Raw genomic sequence first — 24,932 nt, 5'->3', positions numbered from 1 at the left:
AAAGCTTGAGGAGCTTAGATGGTAGAGAAATATAAACCACGAGGTTGATAGTCTGAGTGGGGCATGGAGTAAAAATGGATCAAAAATGGAGGTTGGGTACCAAATTCAGTCATTTTAGGGGTATTGATCATAATGTGTAGTTACAAAAGACTGATTTCTATTTAGTTAAAATGTGCAAAAAATACATGTGTGGCCCACAACGGCTGAGACTAGAGTAGCAGTTAGCAGTTGGCTAAAAGAAGAAGAGCATCTTGCTCAACATCCATCAGCCATCGTTAAACAGGGAAGGAAAATGATTACTTTTGCCATCTTTTCATTCTTTATTTAACATACTTGGAATATGTCAAAAAAGACAGAGATCTTGCCTTGTTTTACATTATGCCACTTTTGTTTAGGGAATTCTGACTTGCTATTTAAAATCACACAAGAAAGAAGCATTGTGTCATCTATTGTTCAGGATCAACAAACAAACTGTGGAGAAGCGTCTCTGCCACGGCGCATGTTTGCAGGATGTTTTTTGTGTAAAAAGGGCGCGACTCCTGTAAGTCTCAGTAGTTGATGAGGACAGTAATCACTCCAATCAAAAAGTAATCAATGTTGGTCATGTTGACTCATCTGTACTAAGGAGACTGAGTCAAACAAAAACTGAATCTAAAAGCTGAAACGCATAACATGTTTAAGTAAACAGCTGCAGCATATCCAGATTAGATAAGCATTCCTGCAACTGGCGCCTTCACTCGTTGTCTTCTACTGTTTGTTCTTGATTTTATTTTTAACTGTAGTTCATATATTTTACTAAGTCCTATGCTGTACACATATTTATAATTTTCTGAAATTTAATTCAGTTATCCACTTTGACTTAGGTCTGCACCTATAACCGTATCCATACGTCAAACGGTACCCAACCTTGTCAAAAACAGAAAAATAAGAAATTAATTTTGTAACATCACCATGCTTAGCTGGCTGTGTCTGGAAGAAAGCAGTCCTGCCTGAGGGTCCTGCTGTCTCTCTTCATGACAGAGAAGACTGGAGTGTGAAAAGAGTGGAGCTAGAGGGGTCATTGTTCTGTGGACGGTTGGAAGGTCAAATGTTGGGGGTAGAATTCTCTCATTGGCAAGGTTGTCAGGGGAGGTGGAGAGTGAGATACGGCATGAATACAAAAATGCCAACCTTCTGGAAAACATTTCCAGTAATAGTTATCAAGGGGTAAATTGAAAAGGTCAAGAAAGTTTTGCCAAAACCATGAATGTAAAACATGTCAGGGTTGTTCAGCAGGGGGATTTAGGACACAGTACATCCTATAATTCAGGGAGGAGGCTTTAAGGAAACCAAAACAGAAGACAGAAATACGATCTAAGGAAAGAGTGGTTTTAAATCTAAAAACAAAAGTTTCACAGAGAAAGAGGAGGAGTTGCAAATCCTGGGTCGAGTTATTATTGTTGAATCTTGCATGCGCGAGCATGCCACAGGTTTCCTCTTCTCTGTCTGTCTGTCTGTCTGTCTGTCTGTCTGTCTGTCTGTCTGTCTGTCTGTCTGTCTGTCTGTCTGTCTGTCTGTCTGTCTGTCTGTCTGTCTGTCTGTCTGTCTGTCTGTCTGTCTGTCTGTCTGTCTGTCTGTCTGTCTGTCTGTCTATCTATCTTTTTATCTATGTAAAATTTGACCCCAGGTATTGGAGAAAGACAATGGAATTAGATAAAGGGATGGTTAGCGATGGAATGATCTGTGCCTACAGGCTGATTGGCCGGCTGCCCGTTGAGACACAAAGTGATCGGCCAATGATGTGTCATTAGACTGATCACAGGAACACATGGTAAAGGTAAATCAGATGTTATCAGTTTGTACATGTCTATTCTGATAACAATTTGTGTACGATTAACCGTGTCAGTTCTGATTTTAGGACAGACAGGAATCTGTAAATGGGGTCGGTGGTGATTGTCGGCCATGCACAAGGCAGGTGAGGGAGTGTACATGTCTGGGGAAGGGAGCGAGATGCAGAGATGAGAGGGGGGCTGGAAACAGAATAGAACTGCATTGACAACAGAACCAAAGGACAAGGAGAAGATTGGACTTGCAGATAGAAGAGGCTGCTTGGGAGCTTAGAGCTGCTACATGAAGGGTAACGGAAAAACTACTTATGGCAATCAAAGGCTCTCTGAAGAAAACACATCACTGACACAAGCCCTTCTGCTCTCTCTACCATTAGAAACAGATAATAGCTACATGTAGGTTAATATGACTTAATTCTGTAGCATGTGTGTGTATACATATATACTGTATGTGTGTGTATGTGTGTGTGCGTATGTGTGCCCCATCCACAGGACGGAATGAGTTAGAGGACATAAGTCTAGTGGACTTTCCAAGCCCTGCTGCACACGCATGTTTCTGTGTGTGTGTTTAGCAGTGTCTCTATGTGTGATTACTGATGACCTTAATTATGAATAAATGCATTCATGTATGCACTTACTGCCACCGCTTTCAGTGAAGAATAATACATTATTTCTCATAATGTGAGTGGCTTTTTAATCTTTATGTATGTGAGCTTGCGTGTCCATTGTGCACGGTGCAAACGAGCTGAGAAGGTCCCTCTTTTCATTCCTTCCTGTGGATACACTCCCACCATCTGACCTGTCACCCTAATTGTCTTGTCACTTTCATCCACCAATCCCATACCACCACACAACGCCACAACACCGACCAGCCCACCCCCACTGTCCACGAAAAAGAAACAGAATGAGAGAAACGACGACACTAAAGTTTACACCACGTTAAGCGCTTAAATCCCACTGGCCCCCAAAAAACCCGCTTGACACCCATAAGAGACGCGGGTGAAGATGGGGTCCTTTCTGACCTTGTAGGCCACCCGTGCTGGACACCTCTTCCCGAGGCCTAGTGGAGGACACATGTGCCTCAGCATGTCATACATTTCCCTGCAACTGATCCTGCCACTGCATCATCAGTCAGTGCCACCACCCCGTTAACAAAAAAGAGAGAGATGGAGACATTGTTGAGGGGAGAGAGAGATAAGAGGGGAGGAAGTGAGAAAAAGTGAACTTGAAAGACAATTGATTAGGGGGTTCAGGTTGAGAGAACAAAAGGATCACACTTTCAGAGATTGAAAGGGGACAAAGAGAAAATGTCCAAAAAAACAAAACAAAACAAAACAACAAAACAAGAAAAGGACAAGGTTATTGGGCAGAATAGGAGAGACTGGTTGTGTATCTAGCATGTCGGAGGAGGGGGGAACAAATGAGACAAAGAGGGGAGCGGCAGGACGATCTAGGATTGGAATTTGAGAGGTAACATCATAAATTTAAATTGTATAATGTGTATTAGTCATAGTGTGTGTTTGTGAAGACGAGCAGGGCGGAGCTTGACAGCAGGCACCAAGCTGATCCAGCTCATGTGAGGAGAGGGGGAGGAGGAGGAAGGAGTGTCAATGCAGTTTCTGTCTTTCCCACAACCCTCAACAACCAAGAACAATGCAACACTACAGTGGGTAACTGTAGCTTGCTAACGTGGCTCCACAGCAAGCAAAAGAAAAAAAGTATCCAGAAAAGAAAACAAAGATTTATTTTCGTCAATGTGGTAGAACATCTTAATGCGAATTTTATCGTTCCATTTCACATGCTTCTCTGGGTGTCTGCATTGTCCCGCACATTCTCTCAGCAGTTCAGAATGCGAGTCGATAATGGAGGAAAATAAGTTGTAAAATTGAAATGAAAAAGAAAAAAAAGAATATATATAAAGCGGCATTCACTCCATTCTTGGATGCTGTGGCTAGCAAGTGTGGTTTGAAGATTTTGTTTGAATGGAAGTCAAACCTTGCAGGCCACCCTATGGGGGCATTTCTTGCCTAAGCCGAGAGGCGGGTCGATAACTCGCAATAAACTGTACATGTCCTTATAATGAATGCGACCGCTGCAAGAAGAATACAGGGGAGTTAAGAAACACACATATACACACATATAAAAAAAACACACACACCAGAGAGAAGAAAGAACATTGGGAGGAAGAGCACAATATTGACAAGTACACAGGGTCTGAAAATGTCATTATCTCTACATATTAATGAACCTATTTATAAGCTAAAAGTGCCTTTATTCTACCTCATACCCATAACCTTATAGAATGACAGCCCTTTGCTTCCTCTCACCAGTCCTGCCCCTTACTGCCTGTGTGTGTTGACAGAACTGAGTGGAAAAGCATGTGCTTGATAAACAGCTAAATGTTTAATAACTGCTTGTGTGGTGCTAAATGCCCTCCCTTTTAAATATCTGTTCCCAGCCAGCCATGCAACCCCGTTCCCTATCTACTCTCCCTCTCGTGTCTTTATCGCAATAGGAAATGTGAGGCTGAAAAAAAGCAAGTTAGTTTCAAGAAAGGATTTCCCACACTTTACTGCATAACGTTTTGTCTTTGCCTCAAGAAAAACACAACATTTGTTAAGATTCTGAAATATATCTTAAGTCATTTATTCTTTTTGGTTTTTTCCAATCCTAATTTCTCCTTCTTTTCGATGGTACCTATAAGGATGATTTTTTCTGTCATTCTCTTATTTTCTCTTTCCTTTCCTTTCCTTTCCTTTCCTCTCCTTTCCTTTCCTTTCCTTTCCTTTCCTTTCCTTTCCTTTCCTTTCCTTTCCTTTCCTTTCCTTTCCTTTCCTTTCCTTTCCTTTCAAGATTTTACCAATTGAAACCAAATTTTCCACATTAAAACAGTCTGTGTGCTGTCTATGGGGGTGGGGGGAAGGGGGCAAACACACACAGGTACTGGAATACAGATACCGTGAAACTGAGCATGTCTACAGCAGACTACTAGATGACGGAGTTGGCCCAGGCAACTTCGTTCAAGGTGTAGACGTTGCTACATGAAGTTTTTCTTTGGCAGTATGCGGATTCCAGGAAAAGGAAAAGGTGCAGGATTCTTTTAGGAGTTTCAAAATGGTTTACAGAGAAGAAGAGATTGAGGATGAGGAGGGTAGGGTTGTATGACATAAGAGAGATAACCAGATGCCTGATGAGGTTATGCTCTGGTCCATTACAGCCCCCTTGTACCTCTTTTATTTGACAATTGTGCTCTACTAATCAGATTATTTTATTGGAGCTACATTTATAAACAAAATACCTTATTTTGGTCTTGTACTTCGTTAAACACGATCACGAACACTAGATCATATCAGTGTCAAAGCTTACCACGTGTTGGTAATGTTGTGCATCTGAGTGCATATGTTTTACCACTCACCAGGCAGCAGGATCATACTCGGCCCATATCCTGACATACTCATCTAGGTGGTGGGGTCCCAATATGGATGAATCTCTTGTCAGGTACTCAAAGTTGTCCATAATGACGGCTACAAACAAATTCAGCATCTATGCACATACACACATATACACAAACACAAACACACACACACACACACACACACACACACACACACACACACACACACACACACACACACACACACACACACACACACACACACAGGAATGATAAATTTATTAAAACATGGTTTCATGAAATCATCAGCTAAACCATTTTTTTGTGACAAACACGCAACGTTTCCTATCATTTGGGAATCAAAGACATTTCTGGAAGAGGTCACATTGACATGACCGAGCAGACTGGGGTGGGGGGTGGGGGGATCATGTAATAGGCACTCACCAAGAATGAACAGAAGAAGATGAAAGAGACAAAGTACATGTAAGCGAACTGGCTGCCACACTCTGGTTCATTATTCCCTGACAGGGGGTCACATGGCTTTCCCCCAAGACACGACAGCATGATATCATGCCAGGCTTCTCCTGTCGCGCTCCTAAAATACACAAAAAAAAACTTTCTGGATTTTGGAGGGATTTGGAATCTTCTTGTATTAAAATATGACATAGAAACACTGTAAATGGCTGCATGTTCACACAGAATCACCGGAAGAGAAGCATGAGAGCCTGTATGAATGTCCTGAAATTGTTGTGCTGATTGATGGCACTTTCTATATCCTCTTCAAGAGCAATATTCCCGAACAGCTGTTGAATACAATCACATGGTTAAGATCAGAGATACGACTACAGTTTTTCATCAACGTCCTTTTCATCCTTATTTTCCATTAAAGCAGAGTTAATACTCTATAACCTTCACTTCAGGCCATAGCCACCATTTCCATAAGCCTTCATATATTATACACCAAATCCTTATGACTATTGTCATTATTCTCATTTCCTCCTTTACCTCATCATCAGTATGCTATAAAATTTATTTAATATATCCCAAAAGTACTATAGAAATTTTAGCAGAGGCTCTCACTCACCTGCATCCCAATGATGGCGTAAATGAAGAACAACATGGCAATGAGGAGGCAGACATAAGGCAATGCCTGAGGAGAGACAAAATCAATTATTTAGTATTAAGTTTATTCTTATGCACTGTAGACAGTATATGAAACAATACCTTAGCTTTGGCTATGCATACACAGAATATTTGAAGTGTATTAATGTAAAATCTACAAATTATAATGAATATACTGTAGGTTCTATTTCATGTTTTAGAATCAGATGTGAACCTTGAAGGATTGGACAAAGGTCCAGAGCAAGATGCGGATGGTTTCCCCCTGCCGCAGCAGCTTGATGAGTCGAGCTGCCCTGAACAGCCTCAGGAAACTCAGGTTGATGAAATTATTCTACAGAGCAGCCGTGACATACCCACAGAGAGAGTGAGACAGAAAGAGAAAGAGGAAGAAAAACAGTGGGTGTGGTGATGGTTGTGGAGGTAGTGATGAAGAGGGGGGGATAAGAAAGTAAGGAAATGTTAGGATTTAAAGTAGAGAAAATGAGGAGGGGGGCATTAGGGAAAGGTGAAACAATAGAGAAAATGATGAAGGATTCAGGGTTGGAATGAAGGGAAAGAGTAGTTAGCTTTACTTAAAAGGGTGCAAACAATTTCCTCAGACATCCAAAACATAAAGAAATAGTGTAAAAAAAACATTCAAACTCAAATTGCAGGAGAATCAAACTTAATGAAAATAACAGAACTGGGAGCTAAACAAGTCAAAGCAAACCAAACTCAAACCAGCAAGGCTCCAACAAGCTGTTCATAACCATTAAGTTAAACAAAAGTAAACAAAACAACACAGGGGGAAGGAAATCATCCAAATCTAGCGAGTTTCATCCAGTTGGGTTATGTAGTAGTAATTGTGGCAAGAATGGTGAGTAGTTAAAGTGCAGGGATGTCAGGACTTTTCCTTGAAAAGACAACCAAATGCACTAATTCTCTCAAGGCAAAAAATGTCATATCCTAACATGAATCAAGCCCAGCGCATGCAAATGTGCACTAACTAGCACAAGGCAAAGAAGTTAAGCTGATGGCCGCTGATGCTCCATCTAATAGGAATGTCTGCCAAAGTCACATGACATTCTATAGTGATGTCACAGGCAAATAAGGACAGGAGGTTGAAGGACTAGTAAGAATAATTTAATGAATTTATTCATGTGTATGATTCTGAGCCTTACAGAGCTTCTTAATTATTATTTCCAAAATTACATATTATTCTTACAAATATTAAAACTGGTAACACCGTTCTTCAACCTCATACCACACTGAAAACAAAATAATGTCTTTAAAATGCAATTGAATATTGAGGCTTCAAGCCCTCAGAAGGCAGTGGCAGCAACCACATGCAGGATCTACCGACGATTGGCAATGTCCGTGTGTGTGCGTGTGTGCATGCTCGCATGTGTTTGTTTGTGATGGAAATAAAGGGTTCTTTCCATGTACTGTATGTACAAGAGGCAACATGCATCATTTGTTCTATCTGCCTGTGGTATGCATCGGATTCACTGTTACGGGAAAACTCTACCATTCATTGTCATGTACTGTACGTGGAGGTGTATGTTGTGTATGATGTGAATACAGTGAACAGCTAATCTCAATGGATAAATGCAGTAATCTATTCCACTTTACACAATCCTATCCTTTACAAACTGAGCACTAGTTCTCAGTAAACGATGCATCAAATGAGTAAGATTTATGGCTGAGTAGAATTTATGGAAAGAACAATGGCTGGTAGAGAGGCTAGGAAGCTCAGCAACAAAACGGACAAATTTAGAGCTCAGGGGTAGTGAGTTGTGGGGGTCAAGCAAAAACATGCTCATTCAGGTAATAGATGCAAGTAAAAAAAGATGTCCAAAAAATTACAAACCATCTACATGTGGATGTTGCAGACATATGGTTTATAGCGGCAAATTTTTGGATTTTTGGTTGGTTTGGAGAACAACCAGAGAGATTGACCAAGCCGGTTGTCATGGGTAGACACAGAGGATTCATAGTGCATTTTGATTGGACAGAATCGCAGGAAGGTGGTGGGGGGGAGAAAGGGGCGGGCCGAAGTAGAGTACGGTACATCATCGTTAAGTTTGTGGACGATTTAAAGAAAGCATGTAAAAAGATAAAAACAAGAAAGAAATCAACAGTCAATAAAGAGAGAGGTTAGTACAACAGCAAGTATCTGTCTGCAAAGTTTGTACATCAATATAGCAGGGATGCCAAGGATCAAGACAGCAGGAATCTCTAAATATATAAACATAATTGTATGCCAGTATAAAGACCAACCATTCAATTAAATATTTATTACAATCTGACTGTAACATCAAATTAAACCTTGATAGCGCTTGAATCCTTGCTCCCTTCGCTCCATCAGACAGAACTTGTAGGTAAATTGTAGGCGTTGCTCTATGTCATATTAATGGCTTTGCTGCCCTTGGATAGGGTCAAGCAAATGTTGCACAAATTCTAGTTTGCTCCTTCCTTCACTGTTAGAAACAACTTTGTTATTAGATGGTATAATGTTTTAAATTTCTTGGATTAAAGTTCTTCAAAAGGTTGATTCATATTTTTTTGTCCATTATATGCTCCTTCTCTACCAGGTCTACCTTCTAAAGGTGTAATACGGAACCACAAAAAAATTGAATCTCTGTCTTGTGGCTTATTTGCTCTTTGGTATTGCAACTTTGGGCAGTCATGACACAGTTATAATGTTTTACTACTCAAACAACTAACTAAATACAATAATTAACAATCAGGAGCATAAAAATGACATGATATTTTTCAAAGTGATGTTAGTTTTAACTTTTGTCACGCAAGTAGTTGAGATTGGATTAAATTAGACGATATTATATTATATTATATTATATTATATTATATTATATTATATTATATTATATTATATTATATTATATTATATTATATTGACGGTACATTACATGAGCCCATTGTTAATTAAGTGGTTGGGCAGGGGTAGGTTCATATACTGTAAGCTTGTGCTTCACCCTACTCAATGGTCTTATTTGTTTTTCTCTTCAGCATATTTTGTTGTTTTTCCACCACATGTGCAAAATAAAAAAGCATTCATTCATTGCAATTTAAGGCTTACATACCAATAATTTTTATTTTTCAAAGTAGTACAAAAAAACATGTCACTGTCTTGTCTTCGACCACTCCAACTGTAAAAGGGGTTGGTACAGGCAAATAATACATTATTTGCTTTTGTTCTTATTTATTGTACAGTAACATGATATTATGTGCTTTTAACAGTTTACTAGTGATTTTACGATTCCAATATTTCTGGCGAACATACAGTATGTGCTGTCTAGTAAAATAATGTAAACTTGATTTTGATTTATCTGTGTAATTTTTAAAAAAAACTGCATATAATCAAGAACGACATAACTTGAAACAACGTAAGCCAAGATAAACCTGTTTTCTTTATTTCAATTCATTTGTTTGTGCATAGTATAATGGACCTTTAGTAATTAAATCATTAACAGTATTGCTGTGTACAACTTACACAACTGATGGAAAGCTCTGACGTGCCTTCACTGGTCATGCGAGATTCAAACAGAACCTTTTTATTACTCAGGATTCTTTCAGAAGCTGTTTACTTACTGACTGACTACTGAGCATAGGCATGCTTCTTGCCTTGCAGTCAGGAGCTCAGTGCTTGCTAGAGTCTGGTCTCTCCTTGTCACACCAACTGGGGCAATTATATAAGACTTTCAAGAGATGATAATGCATGACTGAGCAGCGCAAGACTCGACAGTGGCTTCTAACTCATGATCCTTGCCTTATTCCTTGCCTTGTCTGCTGTATGTTTTTAGACAATAATACAGATGTACAAGCCCTCAGACACATGCTGAAACTCCCTCAACAAATGGCCATCCTTGCTCAAAAACACATAAAAACACATAATATAAAAATATTTACATTTTGTTTCCTCAGCATAGAGTTCTAAAGATTCATATCTACAGATTTTGTCACTCACCCCAAGCTCAGTAACAAGGATGTCAGTGATGCTTCCCAGAACTGTCACACAGTCAAAAATATTCCAGGCATCTTTGAAATAATTCTGTTGACAAAAAATTGAAAAAAGAGTAGTTAGACAGAGAGAAAATGAGGAAGAAAGAGGTGAGAGTATGATGAGGTGACATGAAAAAAATTAAACGGTATAATGCTGCGGCTCAGTGGTAGAGCGGACGGTAGAGCGGGACGTCCAATGTTTACAGATCAGCAATTCGATTCTTGCCCCCGCCCAAAAAACACCCGGAGCGTGAGCTAACAGTGGGAGGTGTCAGCTCACCCCCCACTGTCGAGGCGCCCTTGAGCAAGGCGTTGTCCCACTGAGAAGTTGCTCATTCCGGCGCACCACGAAGGAGCTGCCTGCCACTCTACCTCCTCTGTATGCGTACAAGCCCCTCGCATGTGTTTGTGTGTTCAGGGCCTGTACGCACTAATAAATACATGCATGTGTGCCACTAATTTCCCTTAATCCCTGGGATTAATTCAGTAAATACAAATTAAATAAAAAAACTACTGTAACAGAGAGAGAATGGAAAATATGGGAAACAAGGAGATGGTGCATGGATGGGCCACATTAAAAATAACAGGGGATATGATATGGATGGATTGTAGTAATATAAGAATGAAAATTTCTTAGTTGGAGAAAGAGCATGATAGGAAAGATTAAGGAAAAGAGACAGATAAACCAAGTCAAGGGACAGAGTCAAAGTCAGACAGAAAAAAAGACCAGGAAAGGTGGAGAAAAAGACATGTCAGTGTCCCGCAGGAAGAGGAAAGTAATTAGATGAGATGAATAGATCTCTGGTGACAGTATGTTGGACGGACGCCAGAAAAGAGTTAGTGACAACATGTACTTTAAGCAAACACTACAGCAGTGCCCCAACATCAAATATCAAATACTTTACATTATGGTACGTCATTAAAGAAACCGGCCAAACGATAGACTGTCCTTCCGGTTTTTGTGTGAAGAGGGTATAAATTACATATATTTAATTAACTTGATCTATGCATTTGCACAAGTACATGTCTTGATTCTTGATTTTCACTTGGAAAGTATAGAGATTCAGATAAGGGTGCTGACACTGATGTTTGGGCCTGTTTCTATTGCTTTCCTAAGTACCGCCTGCAGCCAAACTGTGCATAAGACAAGCGGAGGAAAAGAAACAAAGCAAAAGGAGGTGGCTATTAAAATAAATCACCAAGATAAAAACGTGCATGTAAGTCACCAACTCACAGTGAAACTTGTGTGTATGCTTGTGCAGGTCTACCTTTCATTTTCCCAGATTCAGATCCAATCCCGCGTAAAATCCACCCTCTCCTTAATCTTTACCACCTACTTGTCACTCTCTCTTATTCATCTAATTCCTGTACTGATTCCTCCTCTTTCCTGTGTCTCCTCCAGGAGCCATCCCTAAACTCTCCATTCTAGTCTATCTGCCTCACTCACTTAGTGAGTGCCTTGGCAAACTTAGAAACCGACTTCTGGTCATTTTCTACCTTTTTTTCATCATTGATTTTATTGATAATTACCAGTTATTATCCAAAGCTAATTCCTTAAATACACGTGCAATTATACATAATAGTAAAAAAGTCCTTCTCCTGGACAACTTCCATAAACTCCAGTTTGGCCTGAGTCCCTCAACTAGGAAGTAAATCAATTCAAAGATAAATAGAGCAACTGCCGTCCATTCTAAATGAGTGTTGACACGCCATCAGGTGTGCTGCATGCATTAACATTATTTTAAAACTTTATAATTATTTAGCTAAATCTATTTTATTTTTGTTTGACGTGTTTCAGTATATTTTCTCCTCTATGTATTTGTTGCTCTATACTGACTAATTTCCACTGATAAACACTGATTTTCAGAATTTTCCACACACACTCGCATTGTTTTCACTCACCAGGGCTCCAAAGGCGATGATTTTGAGTACGCACTCCATGGAGAAGAGGGAAGTAAACACTATATTCAAGTTGGCTAATACATCTTCATATGTATCAGACGCTCCGTTGTACTACAAACACACACACACACACACACACACACACACACACACACACACACACACACACACAAAATGAACATTTATTTTTGTAAGAAATTAAAATGTGAATAGACAGATGTTCTTTTTATTAATGTTACTGTTTTTCAATGTCTGTAGACTCTTTTACCTTCATCATCAGTACAACTGTATTGAGCGCTATCATTGCCATGATAGTATATTCAAACGGAGGTGACACCACAAACTCCCACATTCTGTACTGGAAACTCAGCTTGTTCTGAGGCATGTGACGTGTCAGGGGTTTGGCATTGATGGCAAAGTCTATACAGGCTCTCTGCAGAAAACACAAGAAAATATCTGTCGTCACCCCACTGTGATTTTCTTTCCTTCCTTCCATCCTTCTATGTAATCCCTGTCTGTGTCTTAGCTGCAATCCCTCCTCCAGCCTTTCGGTCACCCTCCTAATACCTTTTATCATCACCATCCTCCTTCGCTCACTTAATCCTTCCTCACCTCATTCTTTTCCAAACTGTAGTCCTCCATCATCTTGTCCCCTTGCTCCTGGAAGGTGATGATGATGAGAGCCACAAATATATTGACGAAGAAGAAGGGGAAGACCACGAAGTACACCACGTAAAAGATGGACATCTCCATCCGGTACCCTGGGCTGGGGCCCTGGTTCTCATAAGTCGCATCTACTGAATGCTTCAGCACCCTGCAGAAGGACAAGGGAAGGCAGAAAGGGTTAAAACGTTACATCAGAAACCAAGTGTGTTGTATAAGGATGCATGTTCACATTTACTTACAACGGCCACCCCTCTCCAGTAGATACTGTGAAGAGGGTGAGAAGGGCCCAAGCCACATTGTCGTAGTGGAAATCGTACTTCTTCCATTCCCGCTTCTGCGCCTTTACTTCATTATCACGTTCATACACCAAATATTCCCCCCTGAAATACCATTGATCATACAGTCAACAAAAGGCATATATATTTTTATAAGTGTGAAAATTCCCTGAAGATTAAGAGGGACCATAAAAAACACTTGGAGTGCTTTAAAACCATTTGATATGCATAAAGGGAAGTTGGAGTTTAACAGAGCTTTTTCACGGCTCAGGGTAAATACGATCGGAGTACTCCCTGACCTGCAGTCACGCTCAAACTCTTTCGATTCATCCGTGCAGTAAAAAAACCGTCCCTTGAAGAGCTGCACAGCCACCACAGCAAAGATGAACATGAAGAGAAGATATACGATCAGGATGTTGAGCACATTCTTCAGTGAGTTCACCACACAGTCAAATACAGCCTGAGGATCAAGGAAGAGCAGAACAGAGAGAGGCACTGCTTATTGTACGTAAGAACTAAATGGGATTGAAATTATTTGTGGAGTTTGTGCCAGAAGAAGCAACTATAACATGAGATCAAATCTTTTTTTTTTTTTTTTGCATACCTTGAGTTTGGGAAGACGTTTTATTGTCTTCAGTGGTCGCAACACCCTCAACACCCTCAGAGACTTGATAGTACTGATGTCTTTTCCTTTACTGCTACCCCTACATGCGTACACACAAACATGCCCACAGACAGGTACGTGTACACAAGTGTACATACACACACACACAGAAATAAAGACAGTCAGCGGGTTCAGATGGATATGATAAGTCATCTTGATTCCAACACAGGGGTGGGCAGCCTTTCCTTGATGCCATTTGTGTCCGAGTTAACTCAGAATGAGTAACTGCGTCTGAATTACACACATAGCAACACATGCAGTATTGCTATCATGTTACATGTTAACCTAATCTGTAAGTGTGAATTTAGCAATGTAGCTACATGCTAGAGTTAGGTGGTACATTTATATCTATGATACATGCTATGGGAACAACCGATGTCACTCCTGTCTGAATGATATCTAGTCTATGTAGTCTAAATCTATTTAATAATCTATCTGTGTAGATTCTCAGTCATCCAGGTCATGAAGAAAGTCAACTGGCCTTGGAGGAAAAACTAAAGGATGTTTCACCTCACATCCAAGAGGTTTCTTCTGTTTTGAAGGTGGGGGGTTTCACATATTTAGCAGGAGGTGCCAATGTTTCAGGGTGTTGGTGGGCTTCAATCATACTGGGGTGTTTAGGTTATTGAAGATTCATTTCCTGAACACTTATACAATGATGATCTCATCCCAGACAATTTACACCACACAGTCCAAAAAAAAAAAAAAAGAAAAGCCGAGTGGATGGCACAACATGAGAGATCAAATGCTTCAGGGCAAAAATCGGCAAGTCCGTCTGGACCTAAAGAGAGAAGTTCCCTTCCCAGGAAGTTCAAATTTCATTTGTATGACAGTGAGGAGCAAGCAGCTACTCTGAATGACATCAAGCGACTCCAATCTTTCTGGAGTGGGATTCTAAAGCCAATTCAAGAAAACTGTATGACATTTTTATGACATCATTATGAGCTTATGACGGGAACTTTTAGGTTAAATATTAGGAACTCCCTACTCCCTCTTCAGAACTGAAGAAACCGTGTGGATTTGAGGTAAAAAAAAGTCTTCAAGCTTTTCTTGCAAGATTAGTTGACTTTACTGAACACAGAGATCTATTTTGCAATGTATTTCAATGCTTTACAAAGATGGCTAATGCCTCGGTTCACACATGCCCAGCTAATGGTGAGGTATTTTCATGCTGCATTGAAACCTTGCTTTACATGCTGCAATATTTTCTATTTAAAGCAGCAGGTTGGGTGACGGAAAACTATTATTAACAAAGGCCTTTGCAGAGAGAGTTTAGTCGTGATCTCAGAGATATTAACAACATCATATTTTCAGCACATGATTCAAGGAAACCTTTGTAGAGATGTAACTTATAGAAGAATGCTCTTCTATTAATGACAGCTCAGATAGGCTCTCCATTTTTAATTTGGTCATGACACAATGCACGTGAAAGTGGGAAAAACTGAAAGCCAAACTCTCTCTTTGGATGACTCATCCATATTTCTATCAACACTAGACTACAGGATAGGATAGTTTCACAGCATTGTTCAGACAGCATGGAATCTTGTCTTGTGGGCCATGCTGGCAAAGACAAACACATTTTAATATGAGCATTTCCTAAATGAAATGCCATTGCTTGATTTTATTTTTTTCATACAAGATTGTATTTTAATACATACAAGAGTGTGGAAAAATTAAAAACACGGAACACACCCCCAGAGCTTAAAACTAAAGCTGTGAGCCACCCATGAGCCTTTGAGTTAGGAACAAGCTAAGTAACAATCAAATGAGATTCAAAATAAATATTATAGGACAGCAGTCTACCTATTCTACAGGGAAACATTCATGGTGGTTTAACTTCTTGCCACAATTTTTATTTTTTGCATTTCTCATGAATCCAGTGTGGCTCTTGAAGCGCATGACAGGTAAAGACATGAATGTGAAAGGTCATGACAGCGTGTGTGTGCTCTAAAAATCTCACTGTTCGTATCTTAATCACATCTGTCTAAGTGCTCGTTTGTGTGTGTGTGTGTGTGTGTGTGTGTGTGTGTGTGTGTGTTCGTGTGTGTGTGTGTGTGCCTGTGTGTGTGTTTGTGTGTGTGTCTTTAGCCTCATTCAGATGACATTTTCATCGTGGGCTCAGTGGACCTTTATTCTGCCTCAATGTTTTTTTTTAATACAATAAAGGCATAACTGGGTCTCAGTTTGTTTCACCTCTGTGATGTCTAAAATTAGAAAATAACTTAGCTGTGGTGATACTGAAATATGTTAGCTTTTATGCTCCTCTTTGCATTGCACACACACCATGCCTCTTAATGTTGCAGGATGCTGACTTGCACTGTGGACACACAACCTAAGGTGACGTTATCAAGCCTTGAGCATTTAATGGGTCATGAGAATGAAATTAGTTTTGGTGAGATCGGAGAAAAGCCTGATTGGAAGAGGCTTGTGTGTATTTGATTTGAGAAAACTTCATCTGTGGTATATCTGTTTAGTTTATGTTGACTATTAATGACATTGTTGTGTTGTTAACCCGTCATTAACACAAACATCAAATGGTATCTGCGAGTAAGGACCAGAACATGAGGTTTAGTTTAGCTTTTGAGACAGAGTTATTCCATGGTGAACAATGGCAAAAAAGGGAAGAAGAGATGAATACAGAGGTCAACTGTGAGAGGGACTGATGGTAAGGAGAGATTTGTGCGATCAGAAGAACAGGCGCTGTGAGAGAGCAGAGGGAGCAAATGAGGAAAAAGAGAGAACTTTACCCTCCGCCGCTGTTGGTGATCCAAGTGCAGAAATGAAAAAGGGGTGAGCGACAGAGAGACAAAGGTAAAGAGACAGAAAGACAAAGGGTCGGAGACAGATACAGAATGGGATACAGAGAAAAGAGGGATTTTGAAGAGAAACATCCATATGAGAGACAGAGAGAGAAAAAGAGAGAAAACAAGGCCTGCTTTTTTATTAGATCAACGCTCCCAACTGTAGGTGACTGGAACCAACACACATGCATATAAACACAAGTCTGGACACAAACTAAACTAAAATACAATAGTGACCAATGCATTCATTGCTAACATGTCCATAGTGATAGATTTACAGAACAATCGCTGTAGAAGAGAGTGACTATTTGTTCATTTGAAAAGTGCTACTAGATTATCCATTAATGATTGGTTGGTTTTTATAAAGGATGGAATTACTCTATTCTAATGCCTTCATAAGATTCCAAATATAACTTCTAATATGTAAATGCTCTCTTTCAAAACTAGAGATGCTGTGTGCTGAAACCTCACAAGAAATGCAAGAACATTACAATTGTGATGTTCTAATCATTACAAGTGTCTGTTTTCTGAGCCCTTCTGGACTCTGAGGAAAATCCGGGTACAGAACTTTCCAAGGCATTCAAAGACACCAGCAGCCCTCAGACCAGACTAACTGGATTAAAGAAATGATAAACATCTACAATGAGGCTGCTGAGCATTTCTGGAGAGCAGTTTGATTTCCATCAATTGAATTAAGGCACTATCAAGATTTTGAGGAACTTTTCTGACTGGTTCAGATCTCCTCATCAGCAGTTAGTGTCATTAACCCATACCCTATTTAAATTTCACTTAATTAATTCAATTGTATGAATTTGTTTGCTAAATTTCTGTTTTATACATATATTAGCATTGATTATGCAACAGACATGTCTCTATATTTACACCTTTCCCTGTCTGGAGCTCTTGTTTACTTTTGTATTCATTTTTATATTTCTCTTGATTTCTTTAGAATTTGCTCCTGAGGCTATAGGATTTTTTTCTCAATTTTAATCATGTATCTATTTGTTAAATTGTAGCTAAACAGACACAAAAAAATACAGACACATTAATTTGACCAAATAAATAAATGTTATGCAAAGAGATTAGATGACACAGTTAAGCACAAAAACACATGTAGATGAACACAAACAAAAACACAGAAAGAATCATGTGTGGCACAAATACGTCTGTATCAGGTTAAAAATCATCTGTGGTAAAACAAAAAAAAGGATCCTGGAGTAAAAGTGTCATATCGTGGAACCTGCAGTTGAGCAATGACGAAGTTGTTCATTACAGGATGAACAATTTCTCATCATTCATTTCATGCTGGCCCTGAAATCTATTAGTGACGCTGTGTTAAAAAAAAGGTGAACAGATAGGAAAAAAGTGCATTTTCAGGTTAAACAAATTGTATTTTGCTGAAATTTCACTGAAAATGTCTCAGATTTGTTTTTATGCTAAATTAAAATCATTTTATTCTGAATATTTTCTCTATATTCAAAAGGAGAGGCTAAAGAAACCTGGACAATGAGACTGTGTTGAGACACAATTCAGGTCGTTTATAAAGAAAAACTTTCTTGGAGAACTGGAGCAGCCACAGGAATGTTATCATGTGACAAGAATATACAAGACTACCACAAATCTCCAGGGTTATAAGAGTTTCTGCTTCACAGCAACAATACTTCTGGCCACAGACTGAGTGAAGCCATCATAGAAGCAGGTAACCATCCCCACTGAGGATATGTAACAGCAAATGTGAAGAATTCCTATGAACTCGAAAATGAGGATGAGACAAACGGAGAAAAAGAGATCGGTGTATAAGATAGTTGAAGGAATGGACTTAGAGCGAAGTAGGAAAGGAAGAGATAAAAGTGTATAATAGTGATAATAGTGATAATAATGTCTTGATATTTTACTCAAGCCTACAGTTAACAGTTACTATATTCAGTCAAACATTAAGAACAAGATTCAGAAAAAAAAGAAGCTTCTTTGACTGTTCACATCAAATGATTATGTAGGTATTTTTTTGCTGTGCAGTTGTTGTGAAAAAACCCCAAAACAAAACACATTGATAACTATAGAAATAAAATAACAATAATTTGTGATTGTGTTTTCTGTGTGGAAAATAGTCAAAGAATGGACAAAAAAGGGTCTTGAAATGAGTGGACAGTGGAGAAAGAAAAGACAGACAACGTGATCAATTCAGATCAGAAATTGTTCATTGGTAGAGGAAGAAGCTCAGGGAGCCTGAATGAAGCAATGGTGGTTAAAGAAGAACATGAGATGCTGCACTCTGCCAGAATGCCAGTGAGGCAGTAGACAAACATAAGAGGAGGACTGAGGGCAGAAGAGAGGTCAGAACGGAAGGCGAACATAGACTTACGTGAAGGCAAAGGCCACCAGAGCACCACTAACCACTATGAAGTCAAGGATGTTCCACAAATCCCGGAAATAAGAGCCTTGGTGCAAAACCAATCCCAGATCCACCATCTGGAGAGAAAAGGAGGTGATGTTTGTGAAATGTGACCTCTGGGAAATACAGGCATGACTCAGCCTTTCATCCTTATTTTTTGTCTGAATGGTTGACTATTTCACTTCACCTTACCTTTATCAGCATCTCAAACGTGAACACTCCCGTGAAGACATAGTCGAAATAGCGCAGGACCTGCATGTAGAGACAGATGCAAAGACTTTATGCTGCATCCAGCTGGTATATGGAGTGTGTGTACGGAGTTGTAAACTGATAACCCAGTTGTCAACCAAAAATTTGACAATAGAATGTGACACGTACATTCACTTTACTTTAATACTTTATCACATTGGCACTATAAAATGTGGATTAAATTGGTGTGCTGATATAATCTGTTCTTTTAACCAGTCCAGCCAGCAAATATTGGTTCCCCAGAGCAGGAAAGAGAAGCACTCTTGGCATTTTGTTTTACACAGCAACTCAAATTGTGGTGCAGAAGTAGTGGCAAAGAATACTCTTTGACGTCACTTACCGCCTGTGTAGTTATATACTGCAGGTGTAAGCACACGAAACGGGGACCTTACCTTCCTTTACATTTTGTACTCATATTCACACAGTGACATGTAAATATTACTGTTTACTTTTACTAGTCTAACTCTGCACACATGTGAGATGAGTGATTTTATAAAAACCCAACCAGCAAATTAAATTACTTTATAAGGCATTTTAATAGAATAGATACATCTAATAGTTCATGTAACAGAAGTGCTGGGGTGTGGGACTTTCTTACATTGTTGCGAGGAGATTCAGGCCAGACAGGGTCTTCAGCTGCAAGGGCAATGCTGCTCATGGCAATAACCAACAGGATGCACATCTCAAAATAACGCAGGGTGCAGATGTAGTGACATGCCCGACGAAACCTAGAAGCAAATGCAGACATGGGTTTTTCAGCATTTGTGTTGTCTGGACCATTAGGTCGGCTTCATGAATATACATTATGCTCTTCATGCAGCTTTATAGCATTGTGAGGGCAAACGTGGGTTCAGTAAGTACTGCAGATTGTGACATCAATCCAGGATACAGTTCTTATTTTAAAGATCAGCAACAACAACAACAAAAAAATCTTCCAGTGGATGCCTCAAGAAGGGATTCATGGAGATTTATACAGAACTGTGTATTTATGTGAATGGAACCACTTCACTTACGGGTTGGTGGTGGAAAGGATGAACATGGAGGTAAAGGGAGGCATAGGCCTAGGTCCTCCTTCACCTCCCTTCTCGTCATCATCATCATCCTTGTCCTCTTTTGCTGGCAGAGGCTCTGTGTTGGCATTCTTATTGACTAGATCAAAAAACAAAATAAAGAAGGGGTTCAAAGTGAATGTTATTAACTGTGTAATCAGTCAAAGAAGAAGAGGAAAGATGGCAGAGTGGAAAAACAAAGCCATCGTGGCCTTACCCTGTAGTATGGCATTGGTGGATGGGAAAATCGGCATGTCTACAGCTGTATAATCCTGGTGGGGGAGTCTGATCACGCTGTTGGCACGATGATGAGTGATGCTGCCGTAGCTATCAAACATGACCAAACTCCCATGAGTGCCACTATTAGCGAGTTGGAAGGCAGAACCAAAGCCAGGGGCACCGGTGTGGTTGTTAACTGGATGAGGGTGAACCTCACTAGGAGGGGTAGAGCCAGATATCAGTTTGGTGTTCATGAGGTTGTCCATATCCTCATTGTACTGGCAGTCCTGCCTGGAGAGGCTTTTCTGAATGGGCCGCATGGTGGAGAGATTAGGGGCACTGAAATCCCTACACAGAGGAAGAAGAAACAGTTACTGAAAAGAAAGAAGATGTGATAAAATAAGAGAACATCAATAAAAAGAAAAATATTTTTGCATGGTTTGCCTGATATTTGCATCATGAGCAGACACGTGTGAAGTACATACTTGCGTCTATGCTGGCAAATCCTCTTCCCCTCGCCGTCTGTTTGGTTGCCATGACGACTTTTTCTTGGCTTCCTCTCACTGCCATCTCCAGCTCTCTCCTGCTCTCCCCCATCTCCATCTCCATCAACCCCTTTGCTTTTGTGTCTCCCTTTCTTTGTAGCTCCTCCCCCACCATCCTCACCATGTTCTGCACATTTTCGATGTGACTTGGGCTTCCTGTGCTCTGAGTGCCCTGCACCTCGATTGCCGCTGCAGGTGTGGTGATGGCGCCTGGACGGCCTCTCCTCCGTTCCCGTTTGAGGGATCGCTGTAGCATCTAACTGGACATGTGACGTATGGTGGTGGTGCTCACCTCTACAGCTGCACCTGCTCTCTGCGGATTCACCTCGTTCCAATGGGGGCCTAACTGGACCTGATCCTCTTACTTGGGCACCGTTTTTGTGGAGTTGTGCTTGTTTTTGAAGCTCATCAGCAGGATGATGTTGGCTAAAGCAAAGGTTGGGATCATTTGTAGTTGTCTTGTTGGTGTTGTTGTTGCGGTTTTCACGAGGGTCAACTACTAAGGGTCGATCCAAGTGGGTTTTCATGTCTGGACGAATGTGGCGTGAAAAATTCACCTGCAAGTGGAACAGGGAACTATTACTTTCTGTAGTGTTTTTATCTGGTCAAAAAGTGTAAGAATTTCTTTGAGGACAAAGTATTTTTCTACACAATGTACAGGTAGTCCTCAAGATACGAACATCTGACTTGTGAACATTCGTAGATACGAACAACCACACGCTGTCATATCCGACTACTGCAATTCCCCTTTCTGCCACAACTCTGGCCGAGCAGCACTGCTCCGGACGCGCATCTCCAACACTCACCTCCACCATCTTGTTCTTGTACGTGTCTCTGTGAGCATCTCAGCGAGTCAGGCTTCGTAACCACCTGGATACTTTCATATTTTAATGTATGTGTTGTTTTTATGTCCTGTAATTAAGTCTAGTAAATCTTAGGTTATAGTACTTTCTTATTTAGAGTAATAATGCTATTTAAATGACCTCAAATGGCGAGTATAGATTTAAATTTAATAAATAACGACTTACGAACAATTGAGCTTACGACAGCCTCTCTGAACCAATTGTGTTGGTATCTTGAGGACTATCTGTACAGGTTACTGATGGCATTATTAAAGAATTCATACTAAAATCGCGGTTGAGCAACATGCTAACGTAAGACATCATCATTTTTCACTTGTGTACACTGATAGCACAAGTCTAGGGCCTTTGTTTGCCTTGTCCTTTACATTGTTGCGCTCTTCCCTCCCTGTCCTTGCCTTCCAGCGGTCGTCAGGATCCAGCTCATTATAGAGGGCCTCACGGCTGGACACCAGAGTCTGCCTCCTCAGCTCCTTAGTACGTTGTTCCCATACAGTCTTATTACCCCCCTTGTTGTGGTTTTTCTGCTGCTCCTTACTGCAAAATGAAGCAGGGTGGAGAAAGAGAAGAGGCAGTTTACAGCATTAAAACCAGGTTAAAGACATATGTTGCTGTTCTAATACACACAAAAAGCCATGAGAATGAATTGAAAACTAGAACAAAAATAGAGCCACATAAAATAGCTGGGACACAAAAACATGGTGGGGCAACAGATATCGAAAGGGTCATTTGGCTAGAACTAGAGAACCTGGCAGATCAAGAAAATAAAGTTGTGTGTTTCTACACCGCTCGCCAAGGCACTGGACAGCACAGCACCAATTTGGAGGGTTGTGTTAGCCTCCACAAAATGGAAGATAACACAGCCAGAATTTCTTACAACATCCCAAAACTAATGTATTGAATATTTACCAAAGACGCGACATCTACATGACAAAGATACTCAAAAACTAAGGCCACCTTCTTTCTTATCCTCCATAACCAGAAATCACCTTTACCTTCCTGTATCCCACGGTCAATAATCAACATTTGTAAAGCAAAAGCCGTACAGTGGGGAGACGACAACAGAAAGAGCGCTTTTAAAAGTAAGCCAACACAAAGCTGGAGAAAGCCTGTACTTCATAAAGGGCTCAGGAAAAAGCGATAGGGAAAGGTCTGCATTCTAAAAAACAAAAGATAGCAAGGGATGGTTGGAAAGTCAATTAACAAAAGGGAAATGAATAAACAAATAAATAAATACCAGTCCAGAAAGGGATCGGAAGCGTTGTGACACTCACTGTGTACTTTGTTGCTGAGGAGGGAAACAGCCAATGAGTGAGGTAACACGAAAGAACAAGAGGATTTCATTCCAAAATGGGCTGTCCAAGCACGGTTAAAACAGTTTACTGTCAGTTTACACTGAAAAAACAAACACTACTCTATTCAAGCGGGCTGTAAAACCTGATCCCCACAATAATTTGACTTCAAGCCCGAAATACATAACCGAACAAACCTCCAGAACTGGAAATATCTCCTCAAAAAGTTGCTGCGACCCATCTCACACACACATGTACGCACAAAGACACATTCAGGCTTTCTCACAAACTCGATCCAGCAGTCTGTACGGTCTGTGAATTTAACACAATCCAATTTATTTTTAATTTTTCTGGTTTTCACAGCCCCAATCATTTCATCATTGTTTCATCATTTTACACTCTGCGTTTGCTGATGCTCTGTCCTGATCACTCTCTATATCTCTGACAACACCTGTCTCAGCTCTGAGTGTTGTTACCCTTGCTTAACATTTAAATTTACACTTAACAAAACAACTTTTTATAGTCAATTTTTCATATATTTCCCTCTTTGCCCACATTTGTTCTTTTTTGAAGTACTACCTCTAGTCTTTTTCTCATATTTGTTCTCAATCATATAAAATGTAAATGTATGTATGTAAATTTACCTCTGTGTAACAGAGGTATATCGTTACTATTCAAAAATATATAAATAATAAACAACTAACACAAACTAAAAAGCTATAGGCAATAATTAACGGGAAAACTTACTGCTACTAATATGAAAATTAAAAAAGCGATAAACTGTAGGTTGTTAACCTACACCACTGAAGTAAACCACACAAATTTCTAAATTTACTATAGAGCTCGCTCACAGTTTACCACACAATAAACGTGAGTGGAAGTTTTTCTATCTTTATTCCATGGATTTAATATGTATTTCATAACTATTTCCAAGTGTCTTGGAAACAGCGTGCTCACAATGGTACTGTAGCACTTATTCTGCCACACGTTTCTGTAAAAAGCAATTAATGAAAGGGCTGACTTTTATTTGTATTAATCCCTCAGCTGGCAATGTGTGCAGCAGTAAGATTTAAGTGACTAGTAGTCGGAGACTAACCCAAAGAAGAAAAAATTCAAATTTGGTAGATTCATGAAATCCAGGATCTCCACAGCCTCTGAGCAGAGGATGAAATCAACTGGCATGTGACCAGGAATGTGAATGACTCATGTTGCCATTTTATTTATTTAAGCTTTTACAAAGGGCTACTTGATGTGTTCAGCATGTAAAATGTCGCACTAGAAGCTGTGTATCTGTTGTGTATTGGTTGTTTCCAGCACATATGGTATTACAGACCTCTGCACTTAGGTACATGCAGATGTCTAGTTTTCAGGAGCCTCTTCTCTGGATCTAGACCATGTCTTAATTTTAATCAACACACACTCTCTCTTTCTAAATATCTCTCTCTCACACATAGACACACACATGCACGCACACATGCGCGCACACACACACACACACACACACACACACACATGCACACACACACAGAAACACAGATGTGCATTATGCTGAAGGAGAAATATTAAATCTCCTGAGGTAATGGAAGTGATGTTCTGACACATATGTTCACAGCATGGAATACAGAACATACAAAACGACAATGATCACCAAATTCCAAAAATCTGTGTGATATA

The 24,932-nt window shown here is 39.9% G+C and overlaps 1 protein-coding gene across 1 annotated transcript in view; it reads right to left on the bottom strand.

Moving 5' to 3' along the window:
* Positions 1-24,932, bottom strand: part of cacna1aa (calcium channel, voltage-dependent, P/Q type, alpha 1A subunit, a) — a 68,563-nt gene that overhangs the window by 13,507 nt on the left and 30,124 nt on the right. Inside the window, exons 19-41 of the mRNA XM_068336029.1 lie at positions 23,204-23,254; positions 22,335-22,503; positions 21,047-21,663; positions 20,560-20,909; positions 20,307-20,442; positions 19,892-20,021; positions 19,237-19,296; positions 19,015-19,121; positions 16,599-16,607; positions 13,792-13,891; positions 13,487-13,647; positions 13,152-13,292; positions 12,859-13,060; positions 12,515-12,679; positions 12,247-12,357; positions 10,310-10,393; positions 8,192-8,194; positions 6,557-6,673; positions 6,305-6,370; positions 5,926-6,023; positions 5,665-5,815; positions 5,242-5,369; positions 3,822-3,918 (exon numbers count right to left, since the gene is read on the bottom strand). Of these exons, the coding sequence (XP_068192130.1) occupies positions 3,822-3,918; positions 5,242-5,369; positions 5,665-5,815; positions 5,926-6,023; positions 6,305-6,370; positions 6,557-6,673; positions 8,192-8,194; positions 10,310-10,393; positions 12,247-12,357; positions 12,515-12,679; positions 12,859-13,060; positions 13,152-13,292; positions 13,487-13,647; positions 13,792-13,891; positions 16,599-16,607; positions 19,015-19,121; positions 19,237-19,296; positions 19,892-20,021; positions 20,307-20,442; positions 20,560-20,909; positions 21,047-21,663; positions 22,335-22,503; positions 23,204-23,254 (3,253 nt within the window). The remainder of the gene's footprint in view (positions 1-3,821; positions 3,919-5,241; positions 5,370-5,664; positions 5,816-5,925; positions 6,024-6,304; positions 6,371-6,556; positions 6,674-8,191; positions 8,195-10,309; positions 10,394-12,246; positions 12,358-12,514; positions 12,680-12,858; positions 13,061-13,151; positions 13,293-13,486; positions 13,648-13,791; positions 13,892-16,598; positions 16,608-19,014; positions 19,122-19,236; positions 19,297-19,891; positions 20,022-20,306; positions 20,443-20,559; positions 20,910-21,046; positions 21,664-22,334; positions 22,504-23,203; positions 23,255-24,932) is intronic.

The sequence above is a fragment of the Antennarius striatus genome, chromosome 16 (genome assembly GCF_040054535.1).
Source record: "Antennarius striatus isolate MH-2024 chromosome 16, ASM4005453v1, whole genome shotgun sequence".
In the NCBI taxonomy this organism is placed as follows: Eukaryota; Metazoa; Chordata; class Actinopteri; order Lophiiformes; family Antennariidae; genus Antennarius; species Antennarius striatus.
This window is presented reverse-complemented; position numbering and strand designations above follow the sequence as displayed.